The 27,901-nt window shown below is 44.5% G+C and overlaps 1 protein-coding gene across 6 annotated transcripts in view; it reads right to left on the reverse strand.

Moving 5' to 3' along the window:
- Window positions 1-27,901, reverse strand: part of taf1a (TATA box binding protein (TBP)-associated factor, RNA polymerase I, A) — a 70,570-nt gene that overhangs the window by 1,022 nt on the left and 41,647 nt on the right. For 5 of the 6 annotated variants that reach the window (XM_085981299.1, XM_085981300.1, XM_085981302.1 and 2 more), the window contains one exon: window positions 25,476-25,630. In XM_085981299.1, the coding sequence (XP_085837425.1) occupies window positions 25,476-25,630 (155 nt within the window). Of the gene's footprint in view, window positions 1-25,475; window positions 25,631-27,901 lie in introns of those variants that run through there. The other variant, XM_085981304.1, reaches the window with a different exon arrangement.

The raw sequence follows: 27,901 nt of genomic DNA on the forward strand, positions 1-27,901 counted from the left end.
CCTTGGAGGGAGTGCAACTAAGGTTCACTAAACTGATTCCTGCGATGATGGGATTGCCTACAAGGAGAAATTAAATAGACTAGGCCAAATTCCATAGAGTTTAGGGGCGGTGATCTCATTGAAACATAAAATTATTAAGGGGCTTGACAGAGTAGATGCTGAGACGCCGTTTCCCCTGGCTGCGGAGTCTCAAACTAGGAATCAGAGTCTCAGAATAAGGGGCTGGCCATGGAGGACTGAGATGAGGAGGAATTTCTTCACTCAAAGGGTTGTGAATCTTTGGAATTCTCTACCCCAGAGGGCTGTGGATGCTCAGTCGTTGAGTGTATTCAAGACAGACATTGATAGATTTTTGGATACTAAGGGAATCAAGGGATATAGGGATCGGGCAGGAAAGTGGAGTTGAGGTAGAAGTTCAGCCATGATCTTACTGAATAGCAGAGCAGGCTCAAAGGGCCAAATGGCCTACTCCTGCTCCTATTTCTTATGTTCAACAACTAGTCGCAGGTCACTCTCCCACTTGAGAAATGCTACATGACTCCAGAGTGAGGCTCAGGAAAAAGAAGGAAATTTGGGAGTTTCAAAGAGTTTTTTTTTAAATGCACGCACTAAGAATCTTCCATGTTAATATGGTAGCATAGTGGTTATGTTACTGGATTGTAATCCAGAGGCCTGGACTAATGATCCGGAGACAGGAGTTCACCACACAGACTGCAGCGGTTTAAGGCAGAGGCTCACCACCACCTTCTCAAGGACAATTAGGGATAAATATTGGCCAGGACATATTACTTATGGCTTTCACAAAGAGAACTTTTCTATAACATTTTAGTAGTGGTGTCATACCAAAAATATGCTTACATTATCAAAATTGCTAATAGCCTGGTACTTCAAGTTTTACTCACTTACTACAAACAGCAGCCTTGAAATCTGAAGGAAAACACACTTTGGCAATCTGTGTCGGTGTAGATAACTGGTTAAATAAATAGACCTTAGACTATAATAGACTTTTACAGAAGTAAAATAAAGAGGTAGAGGACTTTAAATTTTATTTGCCTATGTGGTAACAGTGCTACATTATTTTAGCCACAATTTAAAGGTGGATTTAGTTTCAATCTCTGCATTCTCTTACAATTTATTTCATTGTTTTTAAAACAGAAAATTACTTAAGGTTAGTTTTTCCTCGACCAATTTTCGATGTACACTTCGTTTTTTCTTTTCTTTTTCCTCCTACTCTCCTAATTCTACTTCCACGCTCTTACAACCAGTTTTTCGATCCTTCGCAGGCATCTATTACAATCGAATTTAATTGAACAGCTGGAATCATTTCAAAGACCATGTAGAACACCCTAGGATCTAGGAGGCCCCTGAAGGATTCTTGATGGGGTGGTGGGGTGTTAAAAAAGATAATGAAAGGTAGGGTAAAGACAACCAGGTATAGCACTAGCATGGTTAAAACAATAAAAAGGATAAGGTATATTAGGAAATAGTGATTAGATGATGCCAAGTTTGAACAAAGGACAAGAGGTAAGCTGTTCCATAGTTTTGTAGAGTTAGAGGAGATGACGACATAAAGTCAAATACTTTTTCCAACACACGAGAATATTGGGAGAAGGAAGAGCTTATAAAACAATGCATTTCAGAAAAATTGAGAGGAAAGTTCAGAGAAGCACTAGCCACAACAGAATTGCTAAGAGGCAAGAGAGGTAGCCATGGAGAATCAAAATTTAAGATTGAAGCCGATACCATGAATGTTGCAGAAGTGCAAGACAAAGCAAGAGGAGAAAGCAGCAAACTTGGATGGTAAGAATTGGATGCTTCTGAGGAACTGTGGTGACGAAAGAGATAGAGAGAGTAAGATGAAGTAGAAAAAGGGGGTGCATGACAGATGTCAGGTTGATAATACAGGTGAGAACCAGGTTGAATATAGAAAGTTCAGAGGCGAAGTGAAAAAGGAAAGAGGGGCAAAGAGAGAGTATGAGAATAGATTGGCAGCTAACATAAAAAGGAACCCAAAAGTCTTCTATAAATAGTAAACAAGTAGTAAGAGGAGGGGTGGGGTAGATTAGGGACAAAAATGGAGACCTACACATGGAGGCAGAGGGCATTGCTGAGGTTCTAAATGGGTAATTTGCATATGTCTTTAACAAGGAAGATGCTGCCAAAGTCATAGTGAAAGAGGAGGTAGTTGAGATACTGGATGGGATAAAAATTGATAAAGAGGAGGTACTAGAAAGGCTGGCTGTACTTGAGGTAGATAAGTCACCAGGGCTGGATGGGATACATCCTAGGATGCTGAGGGAAGTAAAGGTGGAAATTGCAGAGGTACTGGCCATAATCTTCCAATCCTCCTTGGATATGGGGGTGGTGCCAGAGGACTGGAGAATTGCAAATGTTACACCCTTGTTCAAAAGAGGGTGAAAGGATAAACCCAGCAACTACAGGCCAGTCAGTTTAACCTCGGTAGTGGGGAAGCTTTTAGAAACGATAATCCGGGACAAAATTAACAGTCACTTAGGCAAGTGTGAATTAATTAAGGAAAGCCAGCATGGATTTGTTAAAGGCAAATCATGTTTAACTAACTTAATTAAGTTTTTTGATGAAGTACCAGAGTGGGTTGATGAGGGCAATGCGGTTGACGTGGTGTACATGGACTTCCAAAAAGGCGTTTGATAAAGTGCCACATACAGGAAACTTTCTGGTATCCGGCACTGACGGGACCGAGCTGGTGCCGTACCATCAAAACTGCCGTAGAAACCAGCGCTAATGTTAAAACATACGGAGCTTTTGAGCTCCGTGTGAATCAACAAACCCTGTTGCTTAGCAACAGCTTCAAAACAGTTGGCTGCAGCTTAAAAGCGTCTCTGTAGCTAAGCAACAGCTTCAGCTAGACCTTGCAGAGCCCGACTGGAAAAAAAGAGCAACGAGAAGTAAAAAAACTTATAGGAAACGGCTCCTGAATTTTGCCGGTAGATAGAGCTTTAACCGGTTAAACGAAAGTTTCCTGTAATAGGCTTGCCAGCAAAGTTGAAGCCCATGGAATAAAAGGGACAGTGGCAGCATGGATATGGAATTGGCTAAGTGTCAGGAAACAGAGTAGTGGTGAACGGTTGTTTTTTGGACTGGAGGAAGGTATACAGTGGTGTTCCCCAGGGGTCGGTACTAGGACCACTGCTTTTCTTGATATATATTAATGTCAAGGACTTGGGTGTACAGGGCACAATCTCAAAATTTGCAGATGGCATAAAACTTGGAAGTATAGTGAACAGTGAGGAGGTTAGTGATAGATGTCAAGAGGACATACAGGCTGGTGGAATGGGCGGACACGTGACAGATGAAAATTAATGCAGAAAAGTGCGAAGTGATGCATTTTGGTAGGAAGAACGAGGAGAGGCAATATAAACTAAAGGGTACAATCTTAAAGGGGGTGCATGAACTGAGAGACCCAAGGGGTATATGTGCACAAATTGTTGAAGGTGGCAGGGCAGGTTGAGAAAGCAGTTAAATAAGCATACAGGATCCTGGGCTTCATAAATAGAGGCAGAGAGTACAAAAGCAGGGAAGTTATGATGAACCTTTATAAAACATTGGTCTGACCTCAACTGGAGTATTGTGTCCAATTCTGGGCACTTTAGGAAGGATATGAAGGTCTTAGAGAGTGTGCAGAACAGATTTACAAGAATGGTTCCAGGGATGAGGGACTTCAGTTACGTGGATAGACTGAAGAAGCTGGGGTTGTTCTCCTTAGAGCAGAGAAGGCTGAGAGGAGATTTGATAGAAGTATTCAAAATCATGAGGGGTCCAGACAGAGTAGATAGAGAGAAACTGTTCCCATTGGCGGAAGGGTCGAGAACCAGAGGACACAGATTTGGGGTGACTGGCAGAAGAACCAAAGGCGATATGAGGGAAAAACTTTTTTTTAATGCAGCGAGTGGTTATGATCTGGAATGCACTGCCTGAAAAGGTGGTGGAGGCAGACTCAATCGTGGCTTTCAAAAGGGAATTGGATAAGTACCTTGTAATGAAATCTGTTTGTCTTGATCCTGTATTCGTTTTGCACTCATGTATATTACCCTCCCCCACTGTGTATAGTTTCACTTCCTCTTTCCCGACTAACCTGGGAGGTTCCAGGTCTTGGCTCTGCCCCTGACTTCTCTTACATAAAGATCCCAGGATCTGTATGACTCATTCCTGTGAACCAGTCGGCGTGTTGCGATGTTAGCTCTGATCTTAGTGATTAAAAGCCAACTTGTTTAAGTCTATAACTTCTAGTTTTGTGGTTATTGAAGGCCCATCAATTTTAATCACTAAAGAATACTAGGATGGATCGACTCCTAAAACCAGAGCATCTGCACTTGGATCCACATTCTGCTGAAGCATCAAATCAATTTGGACACTGGCTCAAATGCTTCGAACTCTTCGCGGGGGCCTCATCCGCTAGCGAGGTAGATAAACTGAGTCTACTGACTACTCGCATAAGTCATCGGATTTATTCGTTCATCCGGGACGCCACCTCTTACACGGAGGCCATCACTATCCTGAAAGCCCAATACCAGAGGCCGGTAAACGAAGTGTACGCCAGACATCTGCTGGCTACACGCAGGCAGCGACCAGAGAAATCAATGGACGATTTCTTGCCGGGCCTAAAGGACCTGGTCCGGGACTGTAACTGCAAGGCCGTGACGGCCAACGCGTACTCTGATGAATTGGTCCGCGTTTCCTTCATCACGGGCCTCAAATCGAATTATATCCGGCAGAGACTGCTGGAGAAGGAGGCCCTGGACTTAAAAAAGGCAGTGGCCACTGCGCGATCGCTGGACGTGGCCCAGAGAAACTCTGACTCTTATTCTTCCGGCCATGCGGCCCTCAACGCCTTGTGTGCGCCGAGGGGGCCGCCATCTTGGAATCAGCCATCTTCCCCATCCAGGTCTCAGACCAGCTCTACGCCGCCGGAGTCCCCACACAGAAGTTCACCCAGGAGTCCTACTACAGCGGCAATGTCTCGAGGCCCGAAATGCTACTTCTGCGGCCAGGCCAAGCACCCCAGACAACGATGCCCAGCGAAGGACGCTACATGCTTCAAATGTAAGAAAAAGGGGCATTTTAGCAAAGTCTGCAGGGGGAATCCGATTTCCAACTCCGTCACCGCCTCGTGCGTGCCGTGCGGGCCGCCATCTTGGGATCCGCCATCTTTTCACGACTCAACGGCCACCCAGGGCCCAACAGTGGCTTCGATCACGGTGGATCAATCCAGGCCACACCCGTTGACAAAATCCATGATGGACATACAGGTAAACGGGAATTTAACTAAATGTTTAATTGACTGTGGGAGTACCGAGAGTTTTATCCACCCTAGCCTGGTACGGCGGCACTCATTAACGGTAACCCCTACACGGAGCAGAATTGCTATGGCTGCTAAGCCCCACACTTCGGACATTTTGGGCTACTGTGTGGTAACACTGACTGTAAAAGGCACGGACTACAAGGATTTTAAACTCCTCGTGATGCCAGAACTCTGTGTTAATGTAATCTTGGGCCTGGACTTCCAGTGCCACCACGAAAGTGTCACGCTAGCATATGGCGGGTCCCAGCCGCCACACTCAGTCTGTGGCCTATCAACCTTAAAAATCAGCCCGCCCTCTTTATGCGCTAATCTCGCTCCGAACTGTAGGCCCATAGCGACCAAAAGTAGACGGTACAGTCTGGAAGACAGACACTATCAAGGCAGAAGTGGACAGACTCCTGCAGGAAGGCATTATTGAATGCAGTACCAGCCTGTGGCGTGCCCAAGTAGTCATAGTTAAAAATTGCGAAAAGAAACGGATGGTAATTGACTACAGCCAGACTGTTAATATTTATACCCAGCTGGACGCCTACCCTTTACCCCGCATATCAGAAATGGTCAACCAGATTGCGCAATACCGAGTCTTCTCGACTATTGACCTCAAATCCGCGTATCACCAGCTCCCCATTAGAACGGAGGACCGCCCATACACCGCCTTCGAGGCGAACGGGCGCCTCTACCATTTTCTCAGAGTGCCCTTCGGGGTAACAAATGGGGTCTCGGTCTTCCAACGTGAGATGGACTGCATGGTTGACTAGAATAAACTACAAGCTACCTACCCCTATCTGGACAATGTCACTATCTGCGGGCACAACCAGCAAGACCACGATCTAAATCTTGCGAGATTTTTAAAAACTGCCCTAAAGCTAAATCTAACCTACAACGAAGACAAATGTGTCTTCAACACAACCCGTCTCTGTATCCTCGGCTGTGTGGTGGAAGATGGGGTAATTGGACCGGACCGGACCCTGACCGATTACGCCCCCTAAAGGAACTGCCCCTGCCACACAATCCCAAAGCTTTAAAAAGGTGCCTGGGATTTTTTTCGGATTATGCCCAATGGGTGCCCAATTACTCTGATAAGGCCCGACCCCTCATTAAATCGACGTCCTTCCCACTATCAGCTGAAGCTCGGGAGGCTTTCACCAGTATTAAACAGGACATTGAAAGGGCTGCAGTGTGTGCAGTGGACGAATGCATTCCCTTTCAAGTCGAAAGCGATGCGTCAGACTTTGCCTTAGCTGCGACCCTCAATCAGGCTGGGAGACCTGTGGCCTTCTTCTCCCGAACCCTTCAGGGACCTGAAATCAGGCACTCTTCTGTCGAGAAGGAGGCACAGGCTATAGTGGAGGCAGTGCGGCACTGGAGACACTACCTAGCCGGCAAACGTTTCACCCTGCTCACCGACCAGCGGTCGGTGGCTTTCATGTTTAATAACAAAGGGGGAAAATCAAGAATGACAAAATACTCAGGTGGAGGATCGAACTATCCACGTTCGACTATGATATTATGTACAGGCCGGGAGCCCTTAATGAACCCCCAGACGCCCTATCGCGGGGAATGTGTGCCAGCATTCATACGGACAAATTACAGGGTCTCCACAACGACCTCAGTCGCCCAGGGGTCACCCGACTATACCATTTTATAAAGTCCCACAATCTGCCCCACTCCATCGAGAGGTCAGGGCAAAGTCCAGAGCCTGCCGCATCTGTGCGGAATGCAAGCATCGTTTCTACAGGCCTGACCGTGCACACCTTCTCAAAGCCACACGACCATTCGAGCGCCTAAGTCTGGACTTCAAGGGACCCCTTCCCTCTGCCGACCGTAACGTATACTTCCTCAATATCATTGATGAATATTCCCGCTTCCCCTTCGCCATTCCCTGCCCAGACATGACCAGTGCCACGGTCATCAAGTGTCTCTGTAATCTATTCTGCATGTTTGGCATGCCGAACTACATACACAGCGATAGGGGGACGTCATTCATGAGTGACGAACTGCACCAGTTCTTGCTCTCAAAGGGGATAGCCACTAGCAGAACCACTAGCTACAACCCCCAGGGTAATGGGCAAGTGGAAAGGGAGAATGCTACTGTTTGGAAGGCTGTCACGTTAGCCTTAAAGTCAAAAGGCCTTCCGACCTCCCGCTGGCAGGAAGTCCTCCCAGACGTGCTCCACTCCATAAGGTCTCTGTTATGTACTGCCACTAACGCTACCCCTCACGAAAAGATGTTTGTTTTGCCCCGGAAATCCACCTCGGGCATATCTCTACCCGCGTGGCTGACGTCTCCGGGGACAGTACTATTGCGGAAGCACGCGAGAGGCCATAAAACGGACCCCCTTGTGGAAAAGGTACAGCTCCTCCATGCAAACCCTCAGTACGCCTATATCGAATACTCTGACGGGCGAGAGGACACTGTTTCCATAAAAGACCTCGCTCCCTCGGGGAGCGGAGAGAACAATGGGAGACTACCCGATGAAGACCTACACCATAAAGAGACAGGACGCCCAGAGGTATCAATACCCAACTTTAACCTGGAGGACACTGCAGATAACCTGGAAGACACTGCGGAGGCCCGGACAGCGGAGGAACCAGAATCCACTCCCCTAGAGGCACCCCAACCGGCTTTGCGCCGATCACTGAGAACTGCAAAACCTCCTGACAGACTCACTTATACCAACTTTTAAGAAACATCACCCCGATGGACTAAATCTATAGAAGGGGTGAATGTAACGAAATCGGTTTGTCTTGATCCTGTATTCGTTTTGCACTCATGTATATTACCCTCCCCCACTGTGTATAGTTTCACTTCCTCTTTCCCGACTAACCTGGGAGGTTCCAGGTCTTGGCTCTTGGCTCCGCCCCTGACTTCTCTTACATAAAGATCCCAGGATCTGTATGACTCATTCCTGTGAACTAGTCGGCGTGTTGAGATGTTAGCTCTGATCTTAGTGATTAAAAGCCAACTTGTTTAAGTCTATAACTTCTAGTTTTGTGGTTATTGAAGGCCCATCATACCTGAAGAAACTTTTTTTTGCATTGCTACGGGGAAAGGGCAGGGGATTGGGACTAGCTGAAGTACTCTTGCAGAGAGCCAGCATTGGCTCAATGGGCCAAATGGCCTCCTTCTGTGCTGTAACCATTCTATGATTCTATATGGCACTTTTTTAAGTTATACAGACCAGAGGGTCATGTGTTTGATTCCCAATCTATGCTGAGTGGCATCTTAGCTAAGCAGCATTTGGGGTCCAAAACTGGCATTGAAAGACCAGAGGGAAGGGAAGGAATACAAAAAATGTCAGCCAGCAACATCTGTGAGACGCACATATCTGGCTGGAATGAAGGAGCTGGTTAATCTTTAACGCACTATATCTTTGAATGCTTTTAAGTTTTGTGACTTTAAATATTTTCTTTAAGGTGATAAAATGAGAATCAGAATCAGAAGATGTACTAGTACATCCAATCAAAGTTTAATTATAAAAGAAACTGCCATAGACAATTTGCCACCAACTCACCAAATGTTTCAAATGTCAGCAAATGGCTGTGATTTCATCTTCAAAAGAGACTAAACATATGTAGATGAAAGATGGGCTATAAATGAGGGCCCACTGAATCCACATAACCTTTTGCTGCAATTCAAGCAGGGATAATGACTGTATGATTCCACAGAAGCTTAAACACCAGTTACAGGTACAGCTGAGAAGTACAGGCCCTTACCCACAGGGCTTACACAGGACATTACCTCAACTTCAGCTTTTGAGACTCCATGATCTGAACACACTTCTCACCACTGTTCTAATTTAATTATTAAAAAAGTTTGATCAATTAAATGTTCCTTAAATATGGAAGTTGCGCATTTCCACTTTGGCTCTGTGGTAACACTCTTGCCAAGTTAGAAGATCATGGGTTCAAGCCTGACTCCAGGGACTTGAGCATATAATCTAGGCTGACACTTCAGTGCAGTACTGAGAGTCCTGCATTGTTGGAGGTGCCGTCTTTTGGATGAGAAGTTAAGTCGAGACCCCGTCTGCCTTCCCAAAGATGTAAAAGATCTCAAGATAATATTTAAGAGAAGAACATGGGAGTTCTCCCTATGTCCTGGCCAATTTTATCCCTCAACCAACATCACTGAAACAGATTATCTGGTCATTTAGCTCATTGCTGTTTGCGGTACCTTGCTACGTGGAAATTGGTTGCCACACTTCCTATATTGCAACAGTGACTACATTTCAAAAATACTTCAGTAACTGTGAAATGCTTTTGATGCCCGAGGTCAGGAAAAGTGCTAAATAAATGCAAGTTCTTTATGTTCAATATATTTAATCAAACTAAATTACATTGCCGGAAAAAGAAATACTATTTTCTCTAACATATACGATCTCCAACGTAAAACTAATCGGGCTGCGTATCATCAACCTGACAGCTGAGTTTATTTTAGATTATTATATTGAAGTGGAGGACCCTGATTATTTCTCAAAGTTGAAGTGTGCTGTGAACTATTTTTACATGAGGATTTTCAAATGCTGAATTTTTAAATGCTCATTTCACATGATTGTTGAATTTGGTGCAAATGCTTGACCTACAAAAAAAGATTTATACATTTGTCAACTCCTTACAATGTTTCTTCCACTGCACTGATGGCTAAGCCACAGCAGCACACTTTAATGCAGCATCTGTGGTGTTAAGTACTAGCCGGAAAGATATCACCTAAAATCACATTGTGTTAAAATATAGTGGATCAAAAAGGAAACATTCAACAATGTCAGGTTGAGCGACAAAGACAAAAATAACACCCTAAACTTTTCTGGAGTAAGAATTGATAATAAAGCAGTCACCTGACTGACAGTTTGTCTTATGGTATCACATTATTAATCTATTGTTTTCAGATACAATTTTAGCAGTCAGCCACTCGGGAACAAGGTTAACTGGCTTTACTAAAAGCTGGAGGTATGAAGGTCGAAAAGCAGAAATTCAAACATGCCAATTGGCTGACACAGAGAGCAGAGAGGAGTGGTGAACAATTGTTTTTCAGACTGGAGGGAAGTATACAGTGGTGTTCCCCAGGAATTGGTGTTGGGACCACTGCTCTTTTTGATGTACATTAACGACCTGGACTTGGTATACAGGATATAATTTCAAAGTTTTCAGATGACAGGAAACTCAGAAATGTAGTAAACAGTAAAGAGGATAGTAACAGACTTCAGGAGGATATGGACAGACTGGTGAAATGGGCAGACACATGCAGATTAAATTTAACACAGAAGTGTGAAGTGATATATTTTGATAGAAAGAATGAGGAGAGGCAATCTAAGCTAAATGGTACAATATTAATGGGAGGGGGGGGGGGGGGGGTGCAGGATCAGAGAGACCTGGGGGGGGGGGGGGGGGGTGTCTGTACACAAATTTTTGAAGGTGGCAGGACAAGTTGAGAAGGCTGTTAAAAAAGGCAGACAGGATCCTTGACCATGTAATCAGAGGCAGAGTACAACAACAACTTATATTTATATAGCACCTTTAACACAGTAAAACATCCCAAAGTGCTTCACAGGAGCGTTCTCAAATAAAATTCGACACCAAGCCACATAAGGAGATATTAGGACAGAAAGAGGTAAGTTTTAATGAGCGTCTTAAATGGAGGAAAGAGAGGTAGAGAGGTTCAGGGAGGGAATTCCAGAGCTTAGGGCCTCGACAGCTGTATGCACGGCCACCAATGGTGGAGCGATTCATAACGGGATGCACAGGAGGCTAGAATTGTAGGAACACAGATCTCTGAGGGTTGTAGGGCTGGAGAAGGTTACTGGTAGGGAGGGGTGAGGCCATGGAGGGATTTGAGAACCAAGAATGAGAATTTTTAAATCGAGGCGTTGCCAGACAGTGTAGGTCAGTGAGCACAGGGGTGATGGGTGAGTGGGATTTGGAGCGGGTTAGAACATGGGCAGCAGAGTTTTGGATGACCTCAAGTATACAAAAGCAAGGAAGTTACACTAAACCGTTATAAATCCCTGGTTAGGCCCCAGCTGGAATATTGTCTCTAGTTCTGGGCACCACATTTAAGGAAGGGTGTTAAAGGTATTAGAGACGGTTTAGAGATTTACTAGAATGGTACCAGAGATGCAGGATTTCAGTTATGTGGCGAGACTAGAGAAACTGGGGTTGTTTTTAAAGCAGGGAAGGTTAAGTGAAGATTTAATAGTTGTACAAAATCATGAAGTGTTGTGATGGAATAAATAAGGAGAAACTGTTTCCAATGACAGAAGGGACAGTAACCAAAGGACACAGATTTAAGGTATTTGACAAAAGAACCAGAGGCGAGATGAGGATTTTTTTTTGTTTAAACACAGCGAGTTATGATGATCTGGAATGCACTGCCTGAAAGAGTAGTGGAAGCAGATTCAATAATAACTTTCAAAAAGGGAATTGGATAAATACTTGAAGTGGAAAAATTCGCAGGGCTATGGGGAAAGAGCAGGGGAGTGGGACTAACTGGATAGATCTTTTAAAGAGCCAGCACAGGTATGATGGACCGAATGGCCCTCTCATGTGCTGTATCGCTCTATGCCATCCCACAGTGCCTGTTTTTCCCTTTTTAAAATGTATCTCCCATTTCAAGTGTTTGCCTACAATCTTATTAAAAGAAATATGCAAGGGAGTGTTGATACATTTTATAAATTACACAAAATTGTACATCCCTCAGCCAGGTAGCAGACAAAAGCAACACCTGTGCTCTTTGGGATATTTTGAAAAGACTATTTATTAATGATGTCAAACTCTGATTTGATAAATTAGAGTTAATTCCAGGGAAAACCTGCCAATTCGCTCACGTCTGGCGTGGTGTGGCTTAAATGTCTCAGTGTAAGCTGCTATGCATTGCAAGCTATATATTCACTAAAAGCAGAGAACATAAGAAATAGGAGGAGTAGGCCATATGGCCCCTCGGGCCTGCTCCGCCATTCAATAGGATCATGGCTGATCTGAACCTAGACTCACGTCCACTTCCCTGCCCTCTCCCCGTAACCCCTAATTCCCTTATCTGATAGGAAAATGTCTATCTCCATTTTAAAATTTATTTAATGTTGCAGCTTCCACAGCTCTCTGGGGTAGCAAATTCCATAGATTTACTACCCTCTGAGTGAAGAAGTTTCTCCTCATCTCAGTTTTGAAAGGGCAGCCCCTTATTCTAAGATTATGCCCCCTAGTTCTAATCTCACCCATCAGTAGAAACATCCTCACCGCATCCACCCGATCAAGCCCCCTCACAATCTTATATGTTTTGATAATATCGCCTCTCATTCTTCTGAATTCCAATGAGTAGAGTCCCAACCTACTCAACCTTTCCTCATAAGTCAACCCCCTCATCTCCGGAATCAACCGAGTGAACCTTCTCTGAACCGCCTCGAGAGCAAGTATATCTTTTCTTAAATATGGAAACCAAAACTGCACGCAGTATTCCAGGTGTGACCTCACCAATACCCTGTATAACTGCAGCAAGACTTCCCTGTTTTTATACTCCATCCTCCTTGCAATAAAAGCCAACATTCCATTGGCCTTCCTGATCACCTGCTGCACCTGCATACTAACTTTTTGTGTTTCATGCACCAGGACCCCCAGATCCCTTTGTACTGTAGCACTTTGCACTTTCTCTCCATTTAGATAATAACTTGCTCTTTGATTTTTTCTGCCAAAGTGCATAACCTCACACTTTCCAACATTATATTGCATCTGCCAAATCTCTGCCCACTCACTTAGCCTGTCTATGTCCTTTTGCAGGTTTTTTATGTCCTCCTCACTCACTGCTTTCCCTCCCATCTTTGTATCGTCAGCAAACTTGGATATGTTGCACTCGGTCCCTTCCTCCAAATCGTTAATATAGATTGTAAAGAGTTGGGGTCCCAGCACTGACCCCTGCGGAACACCACTAGTTACTGATTGCCAACCCGAGAATGAACCATTTATCCCAACTCTCTGTTTTCTGTTAGATAGCCAATCTTCCACCCATGCCAGTATATTACCCCCAATCCCGTGATTTCTTATCTTGATCAGTAATCTTTTGTGTGGAACCTTGTCAAATGCCTTTTGGAAGTCCAAATACACTACATCCACTGGTTCTCCTTTATCCACCCTGTATGTTACATCCTCAAAGAATTCGAGCAAATTTGTCAAACATGACTTCCCCTTCGTAAAACCATGCTGACTCTGTCCTATTAAATTATGTTTATCCAAATGCTCTGTTACTGTATCCTTAATAATGGACTCCAACATTTTGCCAACCACAGATGTTAGGCTAACTGGTCTATAGTTTCCAGCTTTTTGTCTACTTCCCTTCTTAAATAAGGGTGTTACATTAGCAGTTTTCTAATCTGCCAGGACCTTTCCTGAGTCCAGGGAGTTCTGGAAAATGATCACCAATGCATCCACAATCCTTAGTGTTAGGGGGATTAAATACGTGGGGTTACGGGGATCGGGTGGGATATGTGTCGGTGCAGGCTCGATGGGCCGAAATGGCCTCTATCTGCATTGTGGGGTTTCTGTGATGTAGGCCATCAGGTCCGGGGGATTTATCCGCCTTAAGTCCCATTATTTTACTGAGTACCATCTCCTTAGTGATTTTAATCGTGTTTAGCTCCTCCTCCCCCCATTGCCCCCTGTTTGTCCAGTGTTGGGATATTTTTAGTGTCCTCTACTGTAAAGACTGATACAAAATATTTGTTCAGTGTCTTTGCCATCTCCATGTTCCCCACCACTAGTTTCCCAGTCCCATCCTCTAAGGGACCAACATTCACTTTAGCCACCCTTTTTCTTTTTATATAGCTGTAGAAACTCTTGCTATCTGTTTTTATATTTTTTGCTAGTTTACTTTCATAATCTATCTTCCCTTTCTTAATTAATCTTTTAGTTATTGTTTGCTGGCTTTTAAATGCTTCCCAATCTTCTATCCTCCCACTAGATTTGGCTAATTTATATGCCCTTGTTTTCAGTCGAATACTATCCTTTATTACTTTACGAAGCCACGGATGGCTGTCTTTTCTTTTACTCCCCTTTTTCCTCAGTGGAATATATTTATCTTGAAAGATGCGAAATATCTCCTTGAATGTAGACCACTGCTCTTGTACCGTCTTACACTTTAATCTGTTTTCCCAGTCCACTTTAGTCAATTCTACTCAAGTCAATATTCAAGATAAGGATAACCCTGCTGCCGACAGACAAGTTGGTATTTATTTGTCTGCTACCTCAGAGTACCAGCTGCTGTACAAATACACACATCTCCCATACTGTATATGCTTCTTGCTCAAATAAAACCGGATACATGTACCAGAATCAACTTTTACACAATAGGAGGAATTTTCTAACTTCAGAGACACACATCAGAAATTCAGGCACAGGACTTTCCGACCATTTAAATCAACAGTCAGCAAACTGTGCACAACACGCACCCAAAATTCCAACATGCACTGCCTCCCAACGTGGCGAGGCTCCCCACGAGTAGCACAAAAATCAGAAAATGCCCCCCCAGGAAATACTGCGGAGGGGTTTCCACCGCAGTGAGTTCGGATCCACTGTGCTGCGGTTTACTAAATGGATTCATGAATACAACGAAAACCCATATAAAAAGGTGTTGGTTTTAAAATTCTACTCATACTTAACCGATTAAAATCTGTAAATTAAAGATAGATTGAATCTGCTACTTGTCTCCTGCTGCTGCACACTATTCCAGAACACTTTTAATCTGATCAAGCAACAGCTGTGAAGCCTCCGGCAGAGCTTGCATGCATTCAATGCATTACAAAAACTGCAGTTTGGTGTTATTCCCACCGAGGATCCTATAACTATTGCTCGTATGCAGCGTGCTTGAGATTGCAGTGAACTGTATCCTAGCAGAAGTAATAAATGAATCCAGAGGTCAACTATCAATATCAAACAATAGCGATGCTACATTCCAGTGAGAGTACTCTCGTGAGAAACTGTAAATACTGGAGATTATGAAAACAATTAAAATGTTATAGTTGCTTTGAATTGCCCTCCTTTTCCTTAATTTTTCAGCCTTTATATCCCACAATTTTTCTATCCCCAGTGCCTGGTCTGCTTTTTAGTTTTATATGGGGTTAACTGCATTGCTTTGGCCTTTGACTTAAAGAAAAAGACTTGCATTTATATAGTGCCTTTCACAACCACCGGACATCCCAAAGCGCTTTACAGCCAATTAAGTACTTTTGAAGTGTAGTCACTGTTGTAATGTCGGAAACGCAGCAGCCAATTTACACACAAGCTCCCACAAACAGCAATGAGATAATGACTAGATAATCTGTTTTAGTGATGTTGATTGAGGAATAAACATTGGCCAGGACACTGGGGATAACTCCCCTGCTCTTCTTCGATATAGTGCCATGGGATTTTTTACGTCCACCTGAGAGAGCAGATGACGTCTCCTCTGAAAGATGGCATCTCCAACAGTGCAGCACTCCCTCAGTACTCCACTGGAGTGTCAGCCTAGATTTTTGTGCTCAAGTCTCTGGAGTGGGACTTGAGCCCACAACCTTCTGACTCAGAGGCAAGGGTGCTACCTACTGAGCCTTTTTGTTTCCCAGATCCTCGGCTAATGTAACTCAGTCGCTCTAAAGCAGCTATGACTGGTCTTATTCACCACCAGTTCACAAATTACATTCTATTTATCTGAATGTCAGCTTGGTTCATTGGCGGCCCTCTCATCTTGGAGTCACAAGGTTGTGGATTCAAGTCCCACTCTCGGACTTGAGGACATCATCTAGGCTGAACCTTCAGTGCAGTACAGAGGGAGTGCTATATTGTCAGAGGTGCCAGTTTCCAGATGAGACTTTAAACTGAGACCCTGTCTGCTGGTTCAAGTAAATGTAAAAGATTCCATGACAACTATTTGAAGAACAGAGAATTCACCTGGGGTCCTGGCTAACAGTTATTACTCAATACACAACATCAAAATAGATTAATCAGTCATTATTTCATTAGTTTGTGGAACCTTGCTGTGTGCAAATTGGTTGCCGCATCTACCTACATAACAGTGACTAAACTTTGATAGTAATTCATTAGCTGTCAAGTGCTTTGGGGTGCCCAGAAGATGTGACACGCACGATATCAATTTAAGCTCTTCTATTTATACAATACAAATGAGCAATGTTTTTAAGGACTGGTTACTTATTGTGCATGTTTCAGGAGACTTTCCACAGTAGCAACTGATACAGGGGTGAAGAAGTTAGGATGTACTTTCACCCATGGACTGAGCACACTAAGGCAAGAGAAAAACCACTTGCATTCAAGATACTAGTGTCTCATTGTATATGGAGTCTGTTTGTATATTAGGCTATCAGGGGTGGAGCTTCCACTTTGGGCGCAAATCATGTTTGAAGTTGCACTGGTTTTCCAAAGTTATGGTTCAAGTTTCCGTCCAAACTTATTTGCATAATGACAAACACAAAGGGCTGGATTTTCACTGAGGAGATGGATAGGAGGTGGGACTACAACTTTCAGGGTTGTAGTCCCGCCTCCATCAAGTTCTAGCCAACCCACGCAATTTTGACTTGATTTACCTTGTTGAGCCCGCCCGCCCAGCGGGCTCAGCAGGCCAATTAAGGGCCACCCGGCAACAGGTGACGTCACAGATTGATATTTCATCTGTCAAGACCTTTTGACAGATGAAATATCAGCGTTTCACAGCTGTTTGAAGCTGTCAAACACTGACAATCTGTACTCCAAGTTAATTCCTTTCTCTCAGGAAGATTTAGAGATCTCCCCGGAACAGAAAGCTGAACGCTGCAATTTTTGACAGCTCGCAGCCATTCTGCTTTCTGTGCCGGTGAGATGAGGGACTCCCGAGACCTGAAGGAAGGAAGGCTGTAAAGGTAAGTAAAGGTATGTGAAACTTCTTTAAACACTTTACACACACCAAACACACTTACCTTTGCACTCATGCACCCATTACTCACCTGAACACTGGACATCTCAACCCCTCCAAGCCCTTCATCCCGATGGTCCGCCTCCTCTAACTTGGCGTGGTTTGGAGCCGCCGGGAATCCCACACTTCAACATTAAAAATAGGGATTAGGCTAAAAATTGCCTGTTAACTATCTGTTAACAGGCAGTTAATTGGCACTAATCCCCTTCCTGCCTCGGGGAGGCAGGTCCCAGTGCGGGGCGGGTACCCGCCTCCTTTGAATCTGGCATGGAGGCAGGTTGGGTGCGGGATGGGGTCGGGATCTGCCGAAAATCTTCCATGAACCAGCTCAATCGGTCAGCGTAATAGAACATAATTTTTTCCGCTTTGCATTAAAAAAGTATTCACTGATGTATTTAAAAGTGGTAACCTGCAGTTTATCTGAACGGCAGTTTTATTAATACAGCTGAACATCGGTTTATCATAAAAAATAAGCATTTCTTTTAATAAGCTTCTAGTCCACCACCTGTGAACAACCCGATTTTAAATCACTGAAAATGATTTTAAATAGACTATACTGAACCATTTACTAGTTTCATTGGTGTACACTAATCAATTTCTTAGTAAATTAAATATTTAACATTTAAAAACGTTTAAATTGTGGCTTTACACCTAAAAAAACCACTAGCTAATTTTAAAGAGCTTCCTCAAACAGTTGCAAGTGACGGAAACTCGTTATGCTCATTATTTCAATCTGGGAACGTGGCTAGTTTTGTGGGCGGAGCCAGCTTGCAGCACAATGTTGTTTAAACCAGCGCAAAAGATCGATTGACGCTTGACGTAACATACATTTAAAATTTCGCAATCTTTTACATTGGTTTGGCCAATTTCTGGCGAATTGCCCTGTGCAAACTCTAGGCCCTAATGCTTTCTCTAAATCAGTGACTACTAACTAAAATAGACAATACCAGTCTAAAGGTATTTGTGGTGTATGTAACCTGTTCCACCTTAAGAGAACTACCTTAAGAGATGTACTACTTTCTCTTGGCTGCTGTATACTGTAATACCGGTGGTGACCACACCGGTATATAAACGTTGTGTAGGGATTTGCTGGGCAGTTCAGCCCTGACCTCCGAATAGTAAAGACCTGTTAAAGTTCTTGTGGTCTGTGTCCAGTGATTTATAATAAGCATAACTGGGACACACAGACTTAACAGTGGCGACGAGTCCGATCTTACCCTGCGGCAGTTTTACATCCGCGGCAGTTTTACATCCAAGGCAGCTTCGTCCTCAGAACGGGCGTCGAGAAGAGGCATCCGCCCTCATCATCCTGCTGAGCACCATCGCACGGGAGGCATCGAGAACCCGGGTTAAAAAGAAAAATTCTGACCACGAAGCCCTCCATCAGCGACAGGCAGTGATCATCCCTTCTACCACGGTGGTGGGTAAGCCGATCAGCGACACGAGCAGAAAGTCGGCCGCGTTGACTGTGGAGTGGGGGAGGGAAAACGGAGAAAAAGGGCGGAGAACTCGACCACGGCCGGTGAAAAGGGCCGGGCTGCAATCGAGGCCGAGAGGCGCAGCGACTGGGGCAGCTTAAGGCACGAGAGCCGCGGAGAACTCAAACGCAGCCGGTGTAAAGGACCGGGCTGCATGCGGGGCTGAGAGGCGCAACAGCAGGGGGAAGCGTGAATGCCCACGGGAACCGCGGGGGAGTAAAAGCAGCGTCGGGGAATTGAGAACCGCTGGGGAGGCGAGAACGGCAATCGCCATTGCAGCCAGCGGGGGGGGAAGAAGGCAAACGCGGGAATCCGCCATTGTAGTCGGCGGGGGAAGACGACGAGCGCGGGAAAGACTGCCAAGCGCGGGAAGCCGCCATTTTAGTAGGCGGGGGAAGAAGTCAAGCGTGGGAAGCCGCCATTTTGAGAAAAAGAAAAATTTAAAAACTTGCAAGGATGCCTAAACATGGGAGCATTAATACCTTTGATAGCGATATCGAAGATTGGACCACGTATGTAGAACGCATGGAAGTTTATTGTAAAGCAAATAAGGTACCAGATGATGAGAAAGCACTAACCTTATTAAGCTCAATGGGTGCGAAGACATACGGGCTATTGAAGCACCTTCTGTCACCAGATAAACCGGCGGATCAGACTTTCGCGAATATTGTTACTGTCCTGAAAAATCATTTAAACCCCACGCCGCTGATGATGATAGCGGAACGATTTAAATTTTACAGAAGAACGCAGCTGAAAGACGAAAGCAACGCTGAATTTTTATTTGAACTGCGTAAGCTATCAAAGTACTGTCAGTTTGGAACAGGACTAGCAGATGCGCTGAGAGATAAATTTGTGTGTGGATTGATAAAAGAAGGAACACAAAAGCGACTGCTTGAGGAGAATGATCTTACGCTTGATAAAGCTGTCACTATTGCAGCATCGCACGAAGCCGCAGCGAGAGGCACTGCGGAAATGCAGCTACGGTCACCGGAACTCAGCACCAATCAAATGGTCTTGGGTACAGTAAAATGTTATCGTTGTGGAAAGACAACGCATGATCAGAACCAGTGCTGGTTCAAAAATCAGGAATGCAGAAAATGTGGCAGGCTTGGTCACATAGCTAAAGTATGCCGGTCAGGAAAGAAGACCAGCAACAAAAAGTCACCGCAGGAAAAGTACAGAAAGGTACACAAGGTGACAGAGAACAGTTCGAACGAACAGAAGTCAGATTCAGACTCCAGCAGTAATGAACTGGGTAGTCTAAGAGTACACAATGTTGGTAATGAAGCAGACCTCCAAACAATCTGGGTCACACTTCAGATAGCAGGAGTCCAAGTGAAGATGGAATTGGACACTGGATCGGCATTGACGGTCATGAATAAGAAAGATTACAAAAGGTTATTCCCACATATTCCCCTACGGGATACGGAGATTGTATTGAAAACATACACGGGGCAAAGAGTATACCCCATCGGGAAGATAGAGGTAAAGGTGGTCCACAAGGGCAAAGAAAGCCGAGGAATGGACTTATATGTGCTACCTGAGGGAGGTCCACCACTACTGGGACGGGAGTGGATTAGGAAAATAAATATGGACTGGCATTCCTTAAAAGCACTAACGGTAGATTCCGGTAAAAAAGATGTCAAATCTAAACGATTGTCCAGAATATTGGACGATGCTAAAGAGGTGTTCCAACAGGGACTGGGAACACAGAGGAATTACGGCAAACATCAAGGTTGAAGAACATGCAAACCCGAAATTTTTCAAAGCCAGACCGGTACCTTATGCGATACGACCTGCTGTGGAAGCAGAGCTGGAAGGGCTAGAACGTTCAGGAGTACTGTCTAAGGTAGACTGGAGTGAGTGGGCCACGCCCATTGTCCCCGTCATGAAGCGTTCATCGAGCAACAAGCCGGGGGAACCAGGGAAGGTTCGCATCTGTGGAGATTTCAAGATCACTGTTAATCCGGTGCTTCACACGGTGCAGTATCCGCTTCCGCGGATTGAGGATATCTTCGCTTCGTTGTCTGGCAGGAAACACTTCACCAAGATAGACCTGGCACAGGCGTACTTACAGATGGAAGTTGAGGAAGAGTCACGCCAGTATCTCACGATCAACACGCATAGAGGCTTGTACCGGTATAATAGACTGGTTTTTGGAATGGCATCGGCTCCAGCAATTTGGCAGAGGGCCATGGAGCAGGTATTACAGGGAATTCCAGGCACACAATGTTACCTGGACGATATTCTGATTACAGGAGATGATGACGAGGAACACCTTGCAAATTTGGAACTGGTGCTCACCAGATTGAAAGAATATGGACTTCGAGTTAATCGCCAGAAATGTGAGTTCTTTCAGAAGCGGATCTCGTACTGTGGTCATGTCATTGACCAGGAGGGGCTTCATAAGTCTCCTGACAAGATCGAAGCTGTTGTGAAGGCTCCCGCTCCGGGTAATGTATCCCAGTTGAGGTCATTCCTAGGGTTGATTAACTATTACCATAAGTTTCTGCCAAATTTATCCACGGTGCTGCACCCGCTGAATGCTCTTTTGCAGAAGGGAGTACCATGGAAGTGGAGCGAGGACTGTAAGAGGGCCTTTCGCAAAAGCAAGGCATTGATCACCTCAGAGGAAGTGTTGGCTCACTTCAACCCAACGCTGCCTATTCGTTGGGCTTGTGATGCTTCTGCATATGGTATTGGGGCAGTACTCTCACACAAGTTGCCAAATGGCCTGGAGAGGCCAGTTGCGTTCGCATCCAGATCATTGACCTCCGCTGAGCGCAGCTATGCTCAGATAGATAGGGAGGCTCTCAGCCTTGTGTGGGGAGTAAAGAAGTTTAATCATTACCTGCAGGGCCAAAAGTTTACGCTTCTGACAGACCACCAGCCGTTGGTATCCATTTTTAACCCTAAGAAGGGTGTTTCGGTGACGACAGCACAGAGACTCCAGAGATGGTCCCTTTTCCTAGGGGCACATCAATATCAGATCGAATTCAAAGGTACAAAGCAGCATGGTAATGCTGATGGGCTGTCGCGCCTGCCACTACCTACAGAGGAGGAGGCACCGACGGTTGACGAGTTATTTCACTCGACCATCATCGAATGTTTACCAGTCACCAATGCAAGTATTGAAAGAGAAACCAGGAACGACCCGACACTGTCCCGGGTCTACGAAGTGACAGTGAAGGGATGGCCAGCACATGGTGATCCACTGTTACCGGCATTCTCAGCAAGACGAGAACAGCTGTCCGTCTGTCAAGGAACATTGATGTATGGAACAAGGGTGATTATTCCTCCTAAGTTAAGAGAGAGAGTTCTAAAGGAACTGCATGAAGGTCATCTGGGGGGAGTCAAGATGAAAAGCCTTGCTAGGGCTTATGTGTGGTGGCCGGGTATCGACCAACAGATAGAGGAGCTGACGAAAAGCTGCTCAGGGTGCCAAAAAGTGCAAAATGCACCTCCGATTGCACCGCTGCATCCATGGGAATGGCCTTCAACCCCATGGCAACGTGTACATATTGACTTTGCTGGTCCATTCATGGACTCCATGTTTTTAATTGCGGTGGACGCACATTCTAAATGGCCAGAAGTGATTAAGGTGACTACCACTACCTCGGAAAAGACGATCGCGGTGCTAAGAACGATATTTGCAAGAAATGGATTGCCAGAACAAATATGTTCAGACAACGGACCGCAGTTCGTGTCAGAAGAATTCCAGAAATTCATGAAGAATGGGGTGAAACATTATACCTCTGCCCCATATCATCCGGCTACAAACGGGTTGGCCGAGAGATTTGTACAAACGTTCAAAAAAGCAATAAAGGCCATGAGCGAAGATCAGATTCCACTACAACACAAGGTGGACAAATTCCTACTGGCATATCGAAACGCCACTCATGCAGTGACAAACCAAAGTCCTGCCATGATGTTCTATAACAGGAGGTTGCGGTCCAGGTTGGACTTGTTAAAACCAAATGTGCGGAGGGAAGTTGAAAACAAACAGTTCCAGCATATAAATAACAAGACCACTCGGAGTTTCAAAATAGGACAACCAGTGTTAGCCCGGGACTATAAAAACGAGAAATGGCAATCTGGAACAATTCGGGCCAGACAAGGACCCCTGATGTACACGGTAGATATTGGTGAAAATGTAATACGGCGTCATGCTGACCAACTGGTAGAATCGAGAACAAGGGTCGAACCCAGGGTTACGGCAGAGACAACCGTGGAAGAAGTTAGTGAACCTGAAGCATCTACCTCAGAAGTGAATGTACCTGAGGATGATGTCCAATCCATAAGAGATCAACTAGATGAGTCACCCCAGCAACGAGAATCAGAGACCCCTGAAAAGCGTTATCCAACTCGAATCAGGAGGCCTCCTCAGAGACTGAATCTTTGAACTGTTTTGTATGAAGTTGTATATATATATATATCTATATGTTATTATGTTATGTTAAATGGGGATATAACTGTTAAGCTAAAAAGGGAGGATTGTGGTGTATGCAACCTGTTCCACCTTAAGAGAACTACCTTAAGAGATGTACTACTTTCTCTTGGCTGCTGTATACTGTAATACCGGTGGTGACCACACCGGTATATAAACGTTGTGTAGGGATTTGCTGGGCAGTTCAGCCCTGACCTCCGAATAGTAAAGACCTGTTAAAGTTATTCTTGTTGTCTGTGTCCAGTGATTTATAATAAGCATAACTGGGACACACGCACTTTTCCTGTGAAATACTGTTAAGTCTAAGAAAGTTCAGGGATGAGTAAAGGCCACTCAACCTATCAAATCTCTCATCAAAACATGAAACCCCCTCCAATATTTTTACCGCTATTATCTGTCTGACAAATTACTTAAAACATTACTCCGAGTAAAGAAGTTCCTCGGATATCATCTTTAAATTTACTTTTCACTAATTACCATTTAGATTGGAACATGTTCTGTATAGTAGGCAAATATATTATACACATGTGCACATCATTGAACTTTTTAGTTGAAAAAGAAAACCTCAGCTGTTAAAATAGTGTCATTGATGGAGAGCCATTCCTGGATCGGGGGCTCAGTCAGGGTTTCACACATTTTCACACATTTTCACTCGGCTCTAATCGTCCAGCTGCACATTCCTACCTCATCAGAGTCCGACACTCATTCCAGAGCACAATGGTGTACGTGGACAGATGGGACTATTTCTGCCACTAGGGAGTGCAGAAGCCAGAAGGCTTTCTCCAATTGTTAGGTTGGCTTGTTTCATCACCATCTTAGGGACAGCAATTTGAAAGAACAATTCGGCGGAAAAAAATCTCAATAAATGAATAAAGTTTCGGTTACTCATTAAAAACTAATATTTTAAAGCTGCTTAAACTCCCAAAAACATCAAATCAGAAAAAAAATCTGATGTCTATGCCTGCATATTTTATACTGTGCATTTTATTTTTTTTAAAAAAGGAAAAATAACCTCAGGAGGGAGAAGGATAAGTAACCATTTCATTCAAAACATGTACAATTGTTTTTGTATACAAAACCACCTTTTCAATTGTTTGAAATTTTCCTTTAAAAACTCAAAACATTTCATCGAGTCATAGCATGATACAGCACAGGAGGCCCTTCAGCCCATCGTGCCTGTGCCGGCTCTTTGGTAGAGCTATCCAATTAATTCCACTCCCTTGATCTTTCCCCATAGCCCTGTAATTTTTTTTCCCTTTCAAGTATTTATCCAATTCTCTTTTCCACGTTACTGCTGAAACTGCTTCCACCACCCTTTCAGGCAGTGCAGTGCATCCCAACACAACCTAAAAAATGTTTCATGTCGCCTCTGGTTCTTTTGCCAATCACCTTAAATCTGTGTCCTCTGGTTACAGACCCTTCTACCACTGGAAACAGTTTCTCCTTATTTACTCTATCAAAATCATTCATGAGTTTGAACACCGCTTATCAAATCTCCTCTTGACCTACTCTGCTCGAAGAACAACCACCCCAGCTTCTGCAGTCTCTCCACATAAGTGAAGTCGCTCATCCCGGATACCATTCTAGTAAATCTCTTCTCCACTCTCTCCAACGCCTTGACATCCTTCCTAAATTTCGGTGCCCAGAATTAAACACAATACTCCAGCTGAGGCTTAACCAGTGTTTTAAAGGTTCATCATAACATCCTTGCTTTTGTGCTCTATCCCTCTATTAATAAGGCCAAGGATCCCACATGCCTTTTTAAACAGCCTTCTCAACTTGTCTTGCTACCTTCAAAAATTGTACCATTTAGTTCATATATCCTCTCCTCATTCTTCCTACCAAAATGTATCACTTCACACTTCTATGTTAAACTTCACCTGGCATGTGTCTGCCCATTTCACCAGTCTGCCCATGTCCCCCTGAAGTCTGTTACTATCCTCCTCATGGTTTACTATATTTCGGAGTTCCGTATCATCTGCAAACTTTGAAATGATGCCCTGTATACCCAAGTCCAGATCATTGATATATAATCAAATGGAACAGTGGTCCTAATAACAACCCTTGGGAATCACTACTCTATACCTCCCTCCAGTCTGAAAAAGAAACATTCACCACTACTCTCTGCTTTCTGTCCCTTAGCCAATTTTTTTATCCACGTTGCCACTGCCCCTTTAATCCCATGGGCTTTAATTTTGCTAACAAGTCTATTATGTGGTGCTTTGTCAAATGCCTTTTGAACTTTTTAAGACAACATTGACCTAACAATGAGATTTTTTGATTTACCTTTCCCCATTAGGATTCCTGCAATCATCGCTTTCCTGCAAGCATAGCTCTCATTTTCTTCAAAATTCTTATGTGCTCGATATTCACTGAAATGAAATGCAGGCCACCAATCTTGTCGTAACTCCCACTGCTCTTTGATCCAGTCTGAGTGACCCCTAAAAGGGAAAGAAAATAATTGCACCTTAAAATGCGATCACAAAATTAGAAAGTTTAAATTGTTTTCAAACTCCAGTGTTTGAGATACTAAACGGAGACAAAAAGTCGTGGCTTCAAACCTCACTCCAGAGACTTAAGCACATAATCTAGGATGACACGTTAGCGCAGCAAGGTGCTGTCTTTCGGATGGGACGTTAAACCAAAGCCCCAGCTGCCCGATCAGGTGGATGTAAATAAATCCCATGACACTATTCGAAGGAGAGCCTGAGGAGTTCTCCCAGTGTCACTGCTGCTCGAGAAACCTTAGTGTGTGCAGATTAGCTGACACGTTTGTCTACATTACAATGGCTACACTTCAAAAGTACTTCACTGTCTGAAGTCCTTGTCGATATTCATAAATGTAAGTATATATAAAAGAAACACACACATACATATATGGGTGTATGCTTATGCATGTGTGTGCTCGCATGTGCGGATATGTACTTGAGTGTATGCATGATGCATGTGTGATCTTCTCCCAATAAACATCCCAAAAACAATTGCAGAGGCTTAATGTATTTGAATAACTGCTAATAAAATCAAAGCAGCTGCCAGTCATGCATTTAACTGAACAAATCACCAGGCTGTTTCTGTTTGGATTGTATGCTTGGCTCCTCCCTTCAAGCCAAGGAGACAATGAACTGCCTGGTCAACATTGGTATTGCTTTAGGCTGGAGACATAGATCGGAATGCAGCTGGTTTTTAAATTCCCGAGGGCAGAAATGCCAAAGAAAAAGTCAAGAGCTGTCGGAAGTACGGCGAGATGAGACTTCTGCCCACCAGTGACCCCATCCTTAAACCCGGGGACAGGGTCAGTTACATAAATTGTGGTGGGCACCTACACCTGTAGTGGTACAATAGAGGTACCTTCCCCCTCCTGAACCGACACGGACGATCTGGGAGATGTAACCTGTCTCACGCCCCAATCAGGCTAATGAGTGAACATTTTTCTAGTACTCTCCTGGGAGACAGAATGACAGTCAGAAGCTGGGATTGATGACAACTTGCCTCTGCAGCTACAAGCCCCCAAGTGGGACCTATGCCTTTTCTCAGCATGGGGGTGGGGGGAATACTTTCAGGAGGCAGTTTCCCCTGGCTGGGAAATCTAGAACTAGGCGGTCAGTCTCAGAATAAGGGATCGGCCATTTAAGACTGAGATGAGGAGGAATTTCTTCACTCAGGGTTGTGAATCTTTGGAATGCTCTACCAGGGAGCTGTGGATGCTCAGTCATTGAGTATATTCAAGACAGAGAGTGATAGATTTTTGGATACTAAGGGAATTAAGGGATATGGGGATAGCACGGGAAGATGGAGATGAGGTGGAAGATTAGCCATGATCTTAGTGAATGGCGGAGCAGGCTCGAAGGTCCAAATGGCCTACACCAGCTCCTATTTCTTATGCATCCAGCCTAGCCAGAGTATTCCCAGGCCCGAGCCACTCCCACGAGTACTGGGAGAGCTCAGCTACCCCAATTTCTTTACAGTACTTAGACCACAATCCGGAGTATTCTCAGAGCCAGCACTCCTACAGCCCATCCTACACAATTATTCCGAAGTCTAGTCCTCCTTCACTACCTCTCATGTTGCAGTGCCCTCCCGCTTATAATCGAACCCCAAACCCTCGTCTCCCCCACCCAACAATCTCACTCAGCCCCATCTTCTGTCTCAATTGCCCACGTTGCAGCCCTTCTTAGAATCTCCCTTTCTGCATACCTTGGCTTTAAGGTCATAAATAGGTACAGTAAGTGCAAAGGAATGTGTGTGAAAGCCATAGCGTAGTTAGGCATACAGATGAAAGAAGACACTTACAATACAAAAAAAGTGTTACAGTGAGAAATGTATAGGAAATCCATACCGGGCCCGGGGGTGGGGGGGGCAGGGGGGGCACGAAAGAGAGAGAAGATAAAGACAGAGAACAATACAAAAAGAATTAACAAGTGGGGAAATAGAGACATAATTATAAGGAGACACCTTTTTTTGTCTGTAAGCAATATCACTGGAGATCAGAAATAACAACAGAAAATGCTGGAAGCACTCTGCAGGCCAGGCAGCATCCATAGAGAGAGAAACAGAGTTAACGTTTCAGGTCTGGAACCCTTCTTCAGAACTGGCAAAAGGCTAGAGATGTAACAGATTTTAAGCAAGTGCATAGACAGGGAGAGGGGAGGGTCTGAAGGAACAGTCTGTGTTAGGGGAGGAGGCAGGAAAGATTAAATGTTGCAAATGGGGAT

This window comes from Somniosus microcephalus, chromosome 3, assembly GCF_052327205.1.
Source record: "Somniosus microcephalus isolate GS21.2 chromosome 3, FLI_Smic_1.0, whole genome shotgun sequence".
Classification (NCBI taxonomy): domain Eukaryota; kingdom Metazoa; phylum Chordata; class Chondrichthyes; order Squaliformes; family Somniosidae; genus Somniosus; species Somniosus microcephalus.